Source organism: Colobus angolensis, unplaced genomic scaffold (genome assembly GCF_000951035.1).
Source record: "Colobus angolensis palliatus isolate OR3802 unplaced genomic scaffold, Cang.pa_1.0 Scaffold21, whole genome shotgun sequence".
Classification (NCBI taxonomy): Eukaryota; Metazoa; Chordata; class Mammalia; order Primates; family Cercopithecidae; genus Colobus; species Colobus angolensis.
In genome coordinates, this window is record NW_012115266.1 from 8,436,754 (window position 1) to 8,453,748 (window position 16,995).

The following is a 16,995-nucleotide window of genomic DNA, read 5'->3' on the forward strand; positions in this document are numbered from 1 at the left end:
ACCTGGCCTGGGGTACCTCAGATCCTCCCGCTCCAGCCCACCTGGCCTGGGGTACCTCAGATCCTCCCGCTCCAGCCCACCTGGCCTGGGGTACCGGGGCAGGAGAGGGAGGAGGAGACATCTGAGGGAGGGGTCACTGGACGGAGAGGAGGGGAGGAGTCAGTGCTGGCAGGAGAAGGGACACCAGAGCCAGCCAGAGGAGATGGGCCTCTCATAGGAATGAACCGGACTAACAGAGCAAGAGAGGAGAGGAGGGGAAAGGCCTGGCGCAGGGCCTGGGATGAGGGGTAGGGAGGAGGAACAGAGCTGGGGAGAGTGCCACCTTCCCACATGGGGGTGCAGGTGCCGCAGGCTCTCTGTGGGGTTGGGGGCGGCCTCCATGCAGCTGACCGGCTGGCTGAGGGCGTAGCCTCCCGGAATCTGGGGCTGGATGCCACCTCGAGTCCAGCCTTCCCGGTCTAGACCTTTGGGGATGTTCTCGAAGTACCTGGAGGAGAGGAGGGGTCCTTGGCTGGAATCTGGCCTCTGCCCACCTCTGCAGCCCCTCCTGCCCCTCTCCATCGGCCCTCAGATCACCCAGCCTCCCCGCCTTTGCTCATGCTGTCCTCCTCGTCTGACTCTCCCTAAGCCCACGTCCACTGGGGGAAGCCTTACTCGAAAAGCCTGCCCTCCCCTCTGCCTGACGCTGAAACACTCTTTGGAGTGTAAAAGGACAGTTTCAGTGACGCTCCTGTCCCTGGCCTGCCAGCACCTTGGGGTGGGGACCCGGTCTCATCCACTTCTCTAGGCACTTAACTTTCCTTCCATTTCATTTCCATTTCCTTCCATTTAACTGAGCACAGCCAGGTCCGGAAGGTGCAAAGACAAGTAAGATGGGGGTCCCACCCTTGAACTTATGAAGAGGGGATGCAGACAGATCAATGCAGAAATCGGTGATGACAGCCCTGGGGCTCTGCGTGCACCAGAAAGCACCAGCAAGTGTGCCTGACAGCCAGAAGGAGCTCAGGACACGACAGGACACGACAGGCTGGAGGGACCCAGCAGAGAGGGCTGGAGCTGGTCTCTGCCAGAGCCACAGGAGGAGATGTTTGCCTGAGAAGGGGTCAGAACATCATTGCCCCTCACACCCAGACTGAGCCTCTGGCCCTCCCCCCACCTCCATGGGAACTGGAGCAGCCACTGTGCCTCGAGTCAGCTGTGCGAGGCGAAAGCACTGCTCCTCCCCTCTGAGCCTCAGGGGTCAGGCCAGAGGACAACCAGCGGCCCTTCCAGCTCTTGTTGCTTCTCCAGACCACCGCCCTCCCCTCTTTTCAGTCTCAGTTCAAATGTCACCTGCTCAAGGCCACCGATTTCAAATCTGACCCGTGCCCACTGCAGCCCTCCCGATCCTTTTCTCCCTGCCCATCACCTAACAGCTCTCACTAACGGAACGCAGCCACATGCATGCCCCCTCCCGTGCTGAGGTCTGAGCTCCGTAGGGCAGGAGCTGCACACACATTCCCAGGGCCTGGAGCAGGCCCTGGCACCCAGTCAGGGCTCAGTTAAAGTCTGTTCCATGAATGGATTCTGGGAGGTATCCTGGAGCAGGGGGTGGGGCAGGCGGAGCCTGAGGAGACAGAGAGGTTGCAGGGACACCTTGGAGGACCCGGAGCTAGAGAGGAAGCAGGGTGGACACAGACGCCTGATATGTGAGGAAAGCTTGCGCTTCCTGGCTCAGAGGAGTTTGTCCTAAAAATGACACTTCCTGGAGCCGGGCAGATCACAAGGTGAGGAGATCGAGACCATCCTGGCTAACACAGTGAAACCCCGTCTCTACTAAAAATACAAAAAAATTAGCCGGGCTTGGTGGCAGGCGCCTGTAGTCCCAGCTACTCGGGAGGCTGAGGCAGGAGAATGGTGTGAACCCCAGAGGCGGAGCTTGCAGTGAGCCGAGATCGTGCCACTGCACCCCAGCCTGGGCGACAGAGGGAGACTCCATCTCAAAAAAAAAAGAAAAAAAAAGAATTATACTTCCTGGCAGGGCACAGTGGCTCACGCCTCTTATCTCAGCACTTTGGGGAGGCTGAGGCAGGTGGATCACTTGAGGTCAGGAGTTCAAGACCAGCCTGGCCAACACAGCAAAATCCCATCTCTACTAAAAATACAAAAATTAGCTGGGTATGGTAGCACATGCCTGTAACCCCAGCTACTCAGGAGGATCACTTGAAGCCACAAGGCGAAAGTTGCGGTGAGCTGAGAGCATGCCATTGCACTCCAGCCTGGGCGACAGAGTGAAACTCCATCTCAAAAAAACAAAAAAGAAGAATTACACTTCCTTTATACCATTCCTATAATGCTCTCCCCACCCAGTCCTGGCCCCAGAAGCCTTCCCCATGGCTCTGGGGCCACCTCCTCCTGGAAGCCCTCCCTGATGCCCAGGACAGTCACTCTTCATCCAGGGAATGCAAAGCACAGAATTTACCTTCTGAGGGAGCTTCGAGCCCACCAACCATTGGCTGGATGGAGTGTCTTAGCAGATGCTGCTAGTCCAGACTCCCTTGCTCTCCCTTGTTCTTTCCATGCCCACCAGCCTGGCCACCAATGCCCTGTACTGCATATCTGTGGGAAAGCTACCCTTGGGATGCTAGAACCTGCTTTGCCTGAGCAAGGAGGCACCTCGGATTTAATGTTGCCTGAGGATAACCTTTAACCAATGACTGATGGATGTAGGGGTATAAATACCCCAGCTCTCTCACTTTTGACTGGGGTGGTTCTGAGTTGTGTGCTTTACACTGTTTTCTAGAGTTTTCCCGGTGGAATAGCTGGCTTAGTAACATGCTCATTATTACTGCCTTCCCTCCCTCATCCCACTTCTCCACTCCCACACGCCTAATAACTGCCTAATAATGTGCTTGCACTCCAATCCTTGGCTTAGGGTCTGCTTCCGGGGAACCCACATTCACTCAGCGTTGATCTTCTCCATGAGGCTGTGAGCTCATTACTTATCCCAGTCTCAGTCTGTCTCTCAAATGGTTTCAGCTTTGGACCAGGAAGCGGACCTCACCCTTGGTTGTAGGTGGTCAGGTATCGCTGATCCCTGTCAGGATCACAGGGGCTCCGGACATACATAGGGTTGTTAAGGCTGAACCCTGTGGGCTCCTGCATAAGGGGGTAGACAGGGGAATTGTCAGGTCAGAAGGGGTGGGGATTTGGGGGTGGAGGTTGGGTGTAGTTGGTCTCACCTTTTTCCCCACAGTCTCCCGGCCAAGCAGGGCAACATTTGTCTGTTGCATCCGATGAAGTGGCTGGAACTGCTGGTGGCTCACGCTGCTGGGTTCTGGGCAGGGAGGGGGCACCTGCACAGGACAGAGCCACCAGAAGGGGGGCTGAGGTGGCCAGGCTGAGGCAGCAGGGACGGAGAGGGGGCAGGCAGAGGCACACACAGCTGCAACCTGTCCCCAGCCCCAGCGACCCTCCCTTCCCCTTCCAGTCAAGTCTATTTCAGACCACACCCCTCGTCTTCCAGCCCCCGGGAAGGCCCAGTCTCTCTTCGCCCTCCACCTGGGGCCCTACCTCCACATCCCCAAATATTCTAATTCTTCCCATTCCTCAATGCCTGACCCAAATGCCACCTCATCCCAGAAACTTCCCTGTCTCCTCCCTCCTCTGAGCGAGGAGCCAAGGCCACTCACTCTGGGGTTCAGAATCCTTTCATTCCCTCGGCTGAAGGCTGTTTCCCGCTTGGAGCCTCTGGCCAACACAGGTAGGAACTCATCTCCCTGGAGGGAGCAAAGCAGCCACTGGCGCCAGGATGTGGCTGCTTCCCCCACCACCTTCCAGAGCCATGTTCTAACTGCTCCCTGCCAGGCAGTCCCCAGCCTCCCCCTAGCTCAGCTTACATGCAGGTGAGTCTTGGGGAGGAAGTCAGACTTGGTGACACTCTGGCCTGGAAGGAGGGCCTGGAAAGAGGCCCACAGAGGATGTCAGCTCCCCAGAGGTAGGCTGGGCCCCTGGCGGCTCCCACCCACTCTGCCTCCAGGCCCCTGCTGTGCTGAGCACAGAGGAGAACTCAGCTCAAATGGGCATCATTGAGAAAAGGGAAGTGTTTGGGGAGAAGACAGGGGAAGGCATGACCCTGAATGGGACCAGCAGGCCAGGGCTCTTGTCTGAACTCTGAATGACCTTGGCTACACCTCTTCATCTCTTTGGACCTCAGTCTTCTCATCTATAAAACGGGGGAACTGGACCAAAGCAGTGGTTTTCACCTAAGCTCTTTCATCTTGTGTTTGAACAAAGGGCTCTGCAGCTCACGTTCTTTAGGAAAGCTAGGAACCCTGAGACTGGAGGGCGTCAAGCCCCCTAAAGTTCTAGCAGGAGCCCAGCCGACTTACAGGGTCCCCAGGGAGGGCCTGTGAGGGTGGCTGGAAGACAATGGGGCTCTGGCGGGACTGTTTGGTGAAGCTGCTCCCCTCCTTGGCGCCGATCGAGTTCTTCTGTAAGAAATCTGCAAAAGAAATGTCCCATGTGCTGCCAGGCCACCTGGCCCCCACGTGTCCTCCAGAGGCTCAGTGTCCCAGCAGGTGCAGAGGGAGTGGATCCCAAGATCCTGGAGACCTGTGCCATGAGGATCGTGGGTGGCAGGGCGAGGATTCCGGAGTCCAGGCCAGAGGACAGGAGAGGGAGCAGAGGAAGGGCATGCACCAGCCAAGCCGCCCTCCTGAGAGGCCCAAGGCACTGAGGTCAGCCTGGGGGAGGCGCTTCCCCAGCCACCTGTGCATCCTTCTTTCTCCCACTGGTGGCTTCTTAGTCCTAAGCCAGCTCCAGGGCCCCTGGGGCAGGAAGTAGGGAGGTGGATCGGAAGGGCCTACCTGGCTGGTCCAGAGGCTCCCTGAGATACTTGGAATTGTACTCGGAAGTCATGAAGCGTGGGCCCTGGAACACAGAGGTTGGAAGAATGGTGGCACCGGCCCGCCAGGGCCCCAAAGGCATGCGGCGGCAGTGGAGTGGCGCCTCCGTTATCTGTGCTCTGAGGAGGCCTGTGTGGGCCAGTACAGCACCCTGGACACAGGTGTCTCTGGGGTGGGGCATCGCAGGGCCAGGAGTTTCAGCGTAAGAGCACAGTGCCTCTGTGACTATGAATACCACGTCACACCCCACACCAGACTCCTGGTAATGAATCGGGGGCCCAGAGGGACCAAGACCAGGAGGGGCCGTGAGCGAGAGGAGGAAGGCTGGGGGAAGAGGATGAGCGTGAAATCGCGAGAAGTCACATTGATGCTATTTTGGAAATAACCAATATCAAATCCTTTGTTCTCCCGTCTTGCTTGGCGCCCTGAGCTCACACTGAGCTGGCTTCGTGGATGAATAAGTGCTACACTTTTCTTGAGGTGGGAGGAGGAGGCGGGTGTGGCCCCTCTGCCCCACCCCGAAGACCTTAGCCGGGCTGCCACTCACGTATCGGAAGTTCTCCCGCTCCAGCGGGCCCTGGCCCTGCTGCTGGTGGAGCAGGGGCACTTCCCTGGGCTCCAGCCCCGTGATGGCCTGGGGCCCATGCTCCTGGGTGTCAAAATGGACCTTCCGGACCTGGAAGGAAGAAGGGCCAATGACAGGTGAGGGGGCAGCAGTCACTACCTGACTCTGCTTCTGCCCTTGACCTTTACAGAGTACAGTATCTGCAGAGCAGCCAGAAGGGGTCCCTTTACAATGAAACCTGTGCTTCCCTCCTCTGCTTAGAGCTCTGCAGCCTTCCTATCACGCTCACAGGGAATTCCACATCCTCCTGGTGGTCCACAAGAACCTGAGTGCCTCACCTTGCTCTAGCTGCTTTTCTCCTTTCTGTTCCCACCTCCGGGCCTTTGCACTTGCTGTTGGCACTGCCTGGACCACTCCTCCCTCAGACAGCTGCATCTGGAGGAGCTGGCCTCCCTCAAGTCTTTGTCCAGTGTCTCCATAGCAAGCTCTTTCCCGACCCTCCTGATTTGCAGTTGCAACTCCTTCACTTCTTATTTATCTATTACTTATTTTTTTTTTTGAGACAGAGTCTTGCTCTGTTGCCCAGGCTGGAGTGCAGTGGCGTGATCTCAGCTTCCTGCAACCTCCACCTCCCGGATTCAGTCAATTTTTGTGCCTCAGCCTCCCAAGTAGCCGGGACTACAGACGCAAGCCACCACATCCGGCTGATTTTGTTGTATTTTTTTGGTAGAGTTGGGGTTTCACCATGTTGGCCAGGCTGGCCCACCAGCAGTTTGCCTCAAGTGATCCACCCGACTCAGCCTCTCAAAGTCCTGGGATTACAGGTGCGAGCCACTGTGTCTGGCCTTTTTTTTTTGAAACCAAGTCTCATTCTATTGCCCAGGCAATCTCAGCCTCACTGCAACCTCTGCCTCCCGAGTTCAAGCGATTCTTCTGCCTCAGCCTCCCAAGTAGCTGGGATTACAGGTGCATGCCACAACTCCCAGCTAATTTTTGTATTTTTAGTAGAGATGGGGTTTCTCCATGTTGGCCAGACTGGTCTCGAACTCCTGACCTCAAGTGATCTACCCGCTTCAGTTTCCCAAAGTGCTGGGATTACAGGTGTGAGCCATCGTGCCTGGCCTGCAATTCCTTCACTTCTCTTCCTCCCTGCTTCTCCCCATTATATTTCCTACCACCCATCCCACCCCGCACTCTACCAGCTCTTATCATCTTCAAATATGAAGGAGATATTCAGAACATACTGGCAGGATGAATGAATGAGTGTCCATTCTGGTGGTGGTGCTGATGATAAGAAGGGTGGTAATAATGAGGACAGAAATGAAAAAGATGGGGCCGGGCACGATGGCTCACGCCTGTAATCCTAGCATTTTGGGAGCCTGAGGCGGGCGGATCACGAGATCAGGAGATCGAGACCATCCTGGCTAACACGGTGAAACCCTGTCTCTACTAAAAATACAAAAAATGAGTGCAGTGTGGTGGCACATGCCTGTAATCCCAGCTACTGGGGAGGCTGAGGCAGGAGAATCACTTGAACCCAGAAGGCAGAGGTTGCAGTGAGCCGAGATCGTGCCACTGCACTCCAGCCTGGGCAACAGAGTGAGACTCCATCTCACAAAAAAGAAATGAAAAAGATGGGGTGAGGATGTCGATGGTAGGGGACAGTGGTGGTGGTAGGGACGGTGATGGGGCTTGCAGGTGTGGAAGGAAGTGTGAGGCTCATCGGAATGGGACAGCGATGGGGATGGAAATGGAGGCGGAGCTAATGGTGGGGCTGGGGCAGGGAATGGAGGTGGTGGGGATGGTGGGGACAAGGATGAGGACAAAGGGGAGAAAGATGAGTGGCCCCCATCCCTACAATGTGGCTTCTCCATGCCCTGTCACCTCCACCTTGACCAACTGTTGGCAGTGCAGCCCTGTCCCACCCTACTCTAAGGCTTCCCTCTCCTGGCCCTGGCCCAGCACTGACCTCCTTGGTGGGGGGACCTGCACTGGGCTTCTCCCGCCCGTAGCCTGAGCTGGTCTGGTGCATGCTCCAGGGCAGGGGATGCTTGCCGTCAGGCACCTCCAGGGGGCAGTAACTCTGGCTGGCCACAGACTGGAAATGGTCCTGGGCTTGTTCCCTGAGGGTAAGGAGGAGCTAGAACTCCAGGCCGCCTGCCTCTGTCCACTGCTCAGGAGCTACCTTCCTCCCTGCACCCTCCCACAGATGACTCAGGGGTCTGCCGTGCCCTGTGTCACCCAGGACCCCCAGCCTAGGCCAGGCAAAGCTCAGGGTCCCCATCCACGGAGCCTGGAGTTGGTCTGATGAGCAGGGCAGGGGCTGGGAAGGAGCCATACAGACCGTACCCCCTGGCCAGGTTGTCTAAGGCCTCCAGACTGGCTTGGCATGAGACCACGGGCCGGAAATTTGATTTGTAGCCGGTGCCTGTGTGACTGCCCACACGGGGCTTGAAATCCTCTCGACCTGCCAGAGGGGCAACGAGGAGACAGACCCCAAGGTCAAAAACAGGCAGGGCTTCCCAGGCAGGGCCAGTGTCCTCTGAGGGGCACAGGGGGTCACAGTGACAGGAGAGGGCTCAGAGCCACAGGCAGGAGCTTTGCAAGCCTGCCCTTTCAGGACTGTGATGGCAGGAAATGGAGTGGGTGGGCTGGGGACAAGGTCGGTGTGGCAGAATCACAGTGACAGGACTGCAGGGACAGAACTGGAGAAGGGAGCAGCCGGGCCGGGCTCAGGGGACAGACGGATTCAGCGTGACAGGTTGCTGTGCAGTGTGACAGCCAGAGGGGCTGCCCCTCCCTTCCCGCCCATGTCCTGGGGGAAGCTGCTGCGCAAAGGTGCTCTCACCATAGGCTGTGCAGTAGCTGGTGGCGTAGAATTTCAGGGGGTCCGTGTAGCCCCCCGAACTCATCTTCACATAAGGGGAGACGACCCCCAGGGGGACTTTCCCCATCATGATGCTGTGAGGCAGGGCCCCGGGGGGCCTAGAAAGGAAGCGCGGGGAGCCCCGTGGGTCCCAAGCCCGGCTCGGAAGCCCACGGGTGAAGACCTGCGCCCCCACGCAGCTGGCCCCTTCTCCCAGGCCTCTGTCTCTCTGCCCCAGCTCCCACGTCCCTAAACTGAGGACAAAACTGATCATCCACACTTATCCCAAGAGTCCTCGTGTCTCCTCTCACTTTCCCACACCTTCTTATTAACTCTTCCTGTCTCCATTTACCGTGGGGACAGTGAGGTTTAAAGAGATAAAGGATTTGCTCATAATAGGTGGTAGTGCTGGGATTCAGACCTAGGTATTTGACTCCTCGGCCCCCGACCTGAACCTTACATATCCACCTCTCGGAATGAATGAGCCGACAACCTGCTAGCTGGGGAATTCTTGGCTCCCACCCAAGAAGTCAGGCTGGGACGCTCACTCCCAGCTCCCGGCTCCTCTCTCTCCCTCAGCTCCCATGGCCTTGCCTGCCTCTGGCCTTGCCTGCCTCCCCTGGGAGTTGGCTCCGCTCTCCCCAAGGCCTAACCGCAGCGGCCCCACCCTCACCTTTCCTCTGCAGAGGCTCTGAGGTCAGGGAGAGGCTGCAGGAGTCAGAGCTCTGCAGAGAAGCCAGCCCTCCCGGAGGTGGCCAAGCAGGAGAAACAATGTGTAGCCTAGCAACTGGTGCCTAGCAACAGCATCCCCAGGCTTCCGAGCCCTTCTAGGGCCAGGGCCCACTGAGGGACTGACCTGGCCAGGAAGGGAGGGTCAGGAGCTGCCCGAGCAAGGCCCTGCCTCCAGGGCTCCAGCCCCAACCTCTGGCCTCCTCCACAGGGCTAGGAAGAGTTGCTGTCTGCATGATATAAAATAAAAGATAATCCCGAACACTCATTCCCATAAAGTACCCACTTCTCGGCAGATACTTTACATCCTCTATCTCTGTCCTCTGAGCAGCTCTTCAGTAGCTATGATTATCTCCATTTTCACTGGGGGAACATGAGGCTTAGACAAGCAAAGTGACTTGACTCCAGAGATCTCGCAATCAGAAAATAGCCAAGTTGAGATTCCAACGTGGGTGGATCTGGATCCCGCTCTTCTGCCTCGCGGTAAATCAATGTTTATACTACGTTCTGCTGGAGCCACATCTGTGCTAAGCCCTTTAACACACATTACGTTGTGTACTCCCCCAAACCACCCTCTGAACTGGACACTATTATTGTAGGGCCAATAAACTGCCGCAGTTAAGAGTGCGGTTCAAATCCGATCTGTCACCTTTGATGAGGTACTTATCCTCTTCACGCCCCCATATCCCCACCTTCACAAGCGATGTGACTGCACCCACCTCACAGGGCTGCTGGCAGATTTAGCAAGAGCATGGATTTAGCACCTGGCAGGTAGTAAATGCTCATTTTTTTTTCTTTTTTAAGAGAGACAGGATCTTATGCTGTCACCTGGGCTGGAGTGCAGGGGCACCATCACAGCTCAGGCCAGCCTCCAACTCCTAAGCTCAAGCAATCCTCTAGCCTCAGACACTCACGTAGCCGGAACTGCAGGTGTGTGTTCCCCCATGCCTGACTTGCGTATTTATTTATTTATTTGTTGTAGAGACAGCATCTTGCTATATTGCTGAGGCTGGTCCTGAATTCCTGGCCTCAAGTGATCCTCCTGCCTCAGCCTCCTGAGTTGCCGGGATTACAGGAACAAGCCACCACGCTCGGCAAATGCTCAATTTGTAAAAGCTGCTGTACTTTTAGCCTTATTTTGCAGATAGGAAAGGTGAGGCTCAAGGGCAAATAGCCCAGGCCCCACAGTGGGTGGAGACGGAGCCTGGACTCAAATCTGAGTGCGCAAACTCCACAGTGACAAGTTTCCTCCGTGACAGCCTGTTTGCCTCAAATTGGCTCTCGGGCTTGTAAATGGTGTAACAGTTGGATCTCTGGGTGAGGTGGGATAGCCCTACTTTGTAGCATTTGCCAGTTTCTGTGATGTCAATAGTCCCATCAGGCCTGCTTTCAAACCACCACTACAATTGTCTTTGAACTGGGACGTGGGGAGGCCGCTCAGCACTGTACAGTAGTAGTTCTATCATGCAGACATAATGGGCATAAGTAACCTCGACAGCACAAATAATAGAAAAATGTACTCACATAATTAAGGGGTGATGAATTTTAAGTATGTATTTTTTATTTTTAATATAATTCATTAAATTGCAGGTTTAAGTTATTTATTTATTTATTTATTTATTTAAGATGGAGTCTTGCTCTGTCTCCCAGGCTGGAGTGCAGTGGCGCGATCTCAGCTCACTGCAACCTCCATCTCCAGAGTTCAAGCAATTCTCCTGCCTCAGCCTCCTGAGTAGCTGGGATTACAGGCACCCACCACCACACCCAGCTAATTTTTGTATTTTTAGTAGAGATGTGGTTTCACTACGTTGGCCAGGTTGGTCTCAACCTCCTGAGCTCAAGTGATCTGCCTGCCTCAGCCTCCCAAAGTGCTGGGATTACAGGCATGAGCCACAGCACTCAGCCAGTAATTTAATTTTTAACAATGGCAGAGTTAAAAACCAGCTCGCCAATTTCCTGGAATTTTCGCCTTCAGCTCTCCTGGAAGCCGGTAGAGCTGGCGACAGAGCACCCCTACTCTCAGGGGAGAGTGAGGTATGAATGAAGGCTGAATAAAGGGAAAGGAGACATCTCCTTTCCTCAGCCAGGAGATGCCCTTGCCGCATTCATCCTGTAGTGACCTGGTCTGCCAGGGTGGAGGTTTGCTCAAGTCCTCACCCAGCCCACCATGGGAAGGCAAGCTGAAGCACGTTTGGCACCTACCCTCCAGACTAACGATTTTGTTCAGGGATCACAGGGGGCAAGGACACAGGAGTGAGTGCACACAGCCCTGCCCTCCAGCAAGCTGCTCCCAGTCTACTACAGAGGCGCATGTGAGCTCCACACATGAAGCACAAAGGGTGAGACCACCACAGGTGAGGTGCTCACAGGGTGAAGGGAGAGAGGGGCCCTCCTCTAAGTGTGCCTGGAGAAGTGGCTACGAGCAAGAGCTTGGACTCTGAAGCCAGATGGTGTGGGTCCTGTCTCTGCCACTAGATAACTGCAAGACAGTGCATGTTCCTTGTGCCTCTGTTTTCCCTTCTGGAGAATGAGTATAATAATGCTAACTACCTGCAGGGTTGTGGCAGGCACGAAGCATTTAGCCCAGTACCTGGCACACGGTAGGTGCCATCTAAGAGTTAGGGAAAGGCCCTGGAGAGAGGTGCCTTTTGAGTACTCACTGCCTTCTAGGCAAAGGGTTGGGCCCAAGGGTTATAAACAGGAAATCCACATGGCCCTGGCCTCAGAGAGCCCACAGTTTAGGAAGGATCTCAGATGTAGCAAAAGAAAGCTCACTGTGGGAGCCCGAGTTCAAAACCTGCTTTTGCAGTGCATGACTCGGGGCCTCCTCTCTTCGAGCCTGTTTCTGTACTCGTAGGCAGGGGTAACCGTGTCTACCTAGCAGGGTCGCTGGTGGATTTGAAATACCCTATGCACAAGAGGTAACAGGCCCGCACCAGGCAGAGATAAGGAAGGGCCCTCTACGTGGAGGCCCCGACAACACAAAGGCGGACAGGTGTCCAGCAGGCTGGGAGCCCTGACAGGTGCAGCGTGACTGGAGCACTGCGTGCGGAGGAGCTCAGCTGGGAGAAGCAGCCCCAGGTAGGCTGTAGCCAGGTTTTCCTTTTAACAGGTGGAGGGGGCCAGGAGGGGTGGTAGAAAGGTTTGAAATCGTCCCTTAGGGCTTCTCTTAGGGAGGCTCTAGGCTGTAGCCGACCAAGGACCTGGGCAGGAGTTCCAGGGTCGGGGATCAAGGTCTGGCGGCGCTGTCCCATCGGACCCCTAGTTACGTCCCGTCCTCCCGGCGGCCAGTGGGTTTTTTGCTGTGTGGCGACACCCAGCGGCGGCCGTAACTCGGAACTGCAGGAGATGACGCAGATGCATCCCTAAGACTGGGATGTGGGGGCGGGGTCCTAGGAGTTGGGGACAGAGCAGCTCCGTCGACCCGGTCACAGCCCCACCCCAAGCCTCACTCACCCATCCCTCCAGAACAGAAGGGTTGGGTCTGGGCAAGGAGTGTCCCGGGAGGGCAAGCGCTGGAGCCCGCAGGGAGCAGGAACCCAGGGGCCCCTCCCCTGGTTGCAGGTGCCAGGTGGCCCAAGAGCAGTGTTACTTTTGGACCTGTCACCTGTGGACCTCAGTCCTTCCATCTACAAAATGAAGGGACAGACTAAAAGTCCTTCCATATTGGAAAATCTCGGCCCACCTCATCCCGCTCCCTTCCATACCCGTCCCCATTTATTCAGCACTTCGTTGTGCCAGAGCTGAGCTAATAATCACCTCATCGCTTTTCACTCCCAGCCCTATGTGGGAACTACTGTAATCGTGCCCATTTTACATGTGAGGAAGCTGCCTGAGGCCTCGCAGACAGGGAGCGGTGGAGCTGGGATCCAAACTCAGCTTTGAACCTGGAATCTATGCCCTGCCCTCTGGAACACACCAGCAAATTCTCCAGAAAGCGCTGGGACCGTAGCACTGGGTTTTTCCAAAGGGATGATTTTCCAAAGAGATGGACTGCCCTGGCCAGATGGGCAACTGCCTCCTACTTTCTGGCTCTGCCCAGTCCTAGGCAGTAAGATTCCCCTGTTTCCGGCCGGGCATGGTGGCTCACACCTGTAATTCCAGCACTTTGGGAGGCCAAAGCAGGCAGATCACCTGAGGTCAGGAGTTCGAGACCAGCCTGGCCAACATGGTGAAACCCTGTCTCTACTAAATATACAAAAATTAGCAAGGCATGGTGGCAGGCGCCTGTAATCCCAGCTACTCGGGAGGCTAAGGCAGGGAGAACTCCTTGAACATGGGAGTTAGAGGTTGCGGTGAGCTGAGATTGCGCCACTGCACTCCAGCCTGGGCGACAGAGCAAGACTCCATTTCAGAAAAAAAAAAAAAAAGATTCCCCTGTATTCCCTATAGGAAGGCAGAGGCTACAGATACACTAGGTTAGCAGAGAGGACCCAGTGAAAGGACATGCGCGGTCTCGGCCCATAGAGCTCCTTGGCTGGGATCAATGGGGTGGGCGCTCACAGGCTTCCGAGGCCAGAGCACACCACCGCTGAAAGCGCTGAGCGGAGACAGACATCTGCACTCTGTGCTGGGCCGTGTGGGCTGCAGTTCCCCAAAGGAGGATTAACTCAAGTGAATAAGCCACACACCACCAAGTGTGTGTCATTTTGCTTTGGTTGACGTGGGTCTTTATGGCTGCCCTCAAAGGGAAGCCGGGGCTCTTGTAGGGAAGAGACAGGTTGGCATACTTCAGCTTAATGGATAGAAAAGTCTCCTAACACACTAAATAATCCAACAGGGGAACAGGCTGCCCTGGGGGGAGTGAGTTCCCCATCCCAGGAGGCATGCAAGCAGCTTGACAGGATGACAATAATAGCAAACTTTCACTGGTTTATTAGGTATCAGGGACTGTTTCTAAGCACTTCCCATGATTAGCACAATTAAACTTCACCGCATTCCTACCTAGTGGGTGGTATCAGCTCCTCCATTTTATAGATGAAGAAACCCAGACACAGAGAGGCGGCTAGTAAGGGGAAAAGCCATTATTTGAACCCAGACATCCTGGCTTCAAAGGTCATGCTGGTGACCACTTTGATATTGCCTCAAAGGTTAAGCTACAGGTTCTCTATTTTCAAAATTTGACTTCCAATGACTTTTTAAATATCTTTTTAAACCTGATTACCTCTATAAAGAAAAAACATTAAAAAGCAAAGATTAAAAAAAAGTTTTTATAGAGACAGGATCTTGCTTTGTTGCCCAGGCTGAGTCTCAAACTCCTGGCTTCAAGGGATCCTCCTGCCTCGGCCTCCCAAAGTGCTGGGATTACAGGTGTGAGCCACCGTGCTAGGCCTTAAAAATCCTTTTAAAGAGTTCATTCCTCTCATGTTCCTTAGTTTGTGCTGGGCACTGCTGGGTGAAAAATTCAGAGAAGAAAGGTTTGAAATTATTTGAATCAGCTAAGATGACTGAGAAATGGGAAACAGATCCCTGGGATACAGCTGAAGGCACTAAGCCCTCCCAGCCCAGGAGGCTGGGGGTGGCAGGGAGAGGGTAATTATACTCCTACTTTCAAAATTCCCATGCTGGAGGCTGGGACAAGCCTAGAGTAATGTTTCTTGGCTTCAGGTGAGTTGAGGTTACATCCCTGCCCCTTTCTGAGCCTCTTCTAAGCTTGAGTTTGAGGTCTGGCTCTGGCACAAATAGTGCTATGTGACCCTTCTTAATTAACTGCGTCCCTCTGATCCTATTGCCTGTGAAGAAGGGGTGGAGCCAGAATAGGTTTGGCTTGCTTTAGTTTAAGAAGTGTTGTTTGTTTGGCCTGGAGGACTTGGAGCTCTATCTTCATATACTCAAGTGACGGCTGGCTCCATGTCCCCTCCCCCTGGTCCCCTCACCTGCCATCTGTGAAATAGCAGGACCCCAGCCTACCCCTTCCAAGGTCCTTCCCCTCTGCCTTATTACAGCGGGGCATGCAGGGGGTCGGCCTCATGCCAACCCACACTCAGCCTGGCCTCTAGGCTGGCTGGACCTGCACAGGGAGTTTCTCCCAAGCCAGATTCCAAGGTGCCCACAAAGGACACAAGAGCTCACTGAACGCCTCATTCTGCCCACCAGAGTACTGTTTCCCAACCCAGATTCTTCTGAGCCGACCAACAAAGCTCACGCAGGTGAGATGCCTCAAGCTCAGCTGCTCCAACTGACCCTGTCACGGGAGCAGTTTGAAGCTGGGCTGCACCATAAAGGGGATCATGACAGAGAAGAGCTGGCCGGGAGGACACCAAGCCTGTGAGGCCCTGTCTTCCCTGCGATGGGGAAGAGCAGGGAGCCCTGGATTCGTGCGACCACCTTTCCATCTAGTGCTGGGGGCGGGGGCTGCCCTGCTTCATGGGCTCAGCTGCGTGAGCACCAAGGAGTGACGGGTGACGTAATGACCATGGGTGCGCAGGTTGGGTTCAGGGAGTGGCCCGCTGGCAGGCCTCACTGTCATCCATTTTGCCCAGCTCCAGTTTCTCTGCTTTGTGACTTGCAGTGCTTAAGGCAGGAGAGCTGCCCAGGACTGGGGCCCCCCTCCCGAAAGTGCTTTGGGGGTTCTATTCACTGAGCTGTGTCGTTACCAGGAACTGAAATAGCCCAAGTCTAATAGCTAAGTCCCATCTCTCTCTCTTTCGTAAAAGGAAATGATTCCCCTGATGACTGGATTGCTTTCCCTCCCAGCCTCCCACAGTCCTGGCCTCACTTGTGGTTCATTTCTCCCCTTGGTGGGCATTTCCTGGAAGGTTCTATCCTGCGTATCTGATGGTTGTTCTGTTCCTGCCTGTTCTGTTCTTTTACTGTCTCCTCTGGGTGAACTTGTTGATCTCACACAAGGTTTAAAAATTCATGACTCCCGGGGAAGACGAAATGAGATGGAGCAGAAAAGAAGAAGCCATTCCCAATCCTCAGATGGAATGAAGATATTCTTGGCAGAGATGAGCAAGAAACCAGGACAGGGGTCAAGGGGGTAGGTTTCCAGTGCACAGAGATCTGGTTCAATTCTGCAGCCCCGCCTTTATGAGGTATGTACCCTTGGACAACTTCCTTAACTTCTCTGAGCCTGTTTCCTTGGCTGTATGATGAGGTCACAGTAGAACTTTAAGAGACTTAGGGCTTGGAATACAGAAAAGACAATATTTACATGCTTAGCACACAGCCTGGCATAGAGAAAGCACTCAAGAAATGTTTATGATTATCATTGCATTTTCCTGCCTTCCTTGCAGTTAGATAAGGGCCACATGGCTGGTTCTGTGGGTGGAATTGAGCAGTGCCACTCCCAGTCTGAGTAGTTAGGGGTGGGTGTTAGTTTTCCATTCTCTGTGGGTAGAAATCACACTTGGGATGGAAGAACCAAAAGATGGAAGCAGGCTGGATCTCTGAGTCACCGCATGGAGTCAGCTGCCCTGGAGCTGCTTTTTCTGCAGCGCACTGGGATGTGATAGAGAGATAAACCTTGCTGTTTTAAGCCTCTGAGCTTCGGGGTTTTGTTTGTTACTGCAGCATAAGCAAAGAAATGAAGATTTGAGAACTTCTTAGGAAATAAATTAGGATGTGATTCTGTATTAGTCAGCATTCTGCAGCAAAACAGAATGTGCACACACACACACGTATCTGAGAGACACAGAGAGACATATTTATTATATGGAATTGGCTCTGGCTGGGCCAGTGATGCCTGTAATCCCAGCACTTTGGGAGGCTGAAGTAGAGGGTTGCTTGAGCTCCGGATTTCAAGACCAGCCTGAGCAACACAGTGAGACTCCGTCTCTACAAGAAAAAAATTGTTTTTAATTAGCTGGGCATGGTAGCGCATGCCTGTAGTCCCAGCTACCTGGGAGGCTGAGGGGGGAGGATCACTCAGGCCCTGGAGGTTGAGGCTGCAGTGAGCCATAATTGTGCCATTGCACTCCAGCCTGGGCAACAGAGCAAGACCCCAT

The 16,995-nt window shown here is 54.6% G+C and overlaps 1 protein-coding gene across 3 annotated transcripts in view; it reads right to left on the reverse strand.

Moving 5' to 3' along the window:
• The window catches only part of PPP1R32 (protein phosphatase 1, regulatory subunit 32), a 21,998-nt gene that overhangs the window by 861 nt on the left and 4,142 nt on the right, over positions 1–16,995 (reverse strand). The window contains exons 1-12 of one of the 3 annotated variants that reach the window (XM_011942726.1): positions 8,991–9,094; positions 8,300–8,436; positions 7,801–7,918; positions 7,421–7,574; positions 5,434–5,562; positions 4,848–4,911; positions 4,371–4,483; positions 3,879–3,938; positions 3,672–3,758; positions 3,222–3,335; positions 3,044–3,138; positions 323–487 (exon numbers count right to left, since the gene is read on the reverse strand). In XM_011942726.1, the coding sequence (XP_011798116.1) occupies positions 323–487; positions 3,044–3,138; positions 3,222–3,335; positions 3,672–3,758; positions 3,879–3,938; positions 4,371–4,483; positions 4,848–4,911; positions 5,434–5,562; positions 7,421–7,574; positions 7,801–7,918; positions 8,300–8,408 (1,208 nt within the window). In that variant the 5' untranslated portion in view covers positions 8,409–8,436; positions 8,991–9,094. Of the gene's footprint in view, positions 1–322; positions 488–3,043; positions 3,139–3,221; positions 3,336–3,671; positions 3,759–3,878; positions 3,939–4,370; positions 4,484–4,847; positions 4,912–5,433; positions 5,563–7,420; positions 7,575–7,800; positions 7,919–8,299; positions 8,437–8,990; positions 9,095–16,995 lie in introns of those variants that run through there. The other 2 variants (XM_011942725.1, XM_011942727.1) reach the window with 2 other exon arrangements.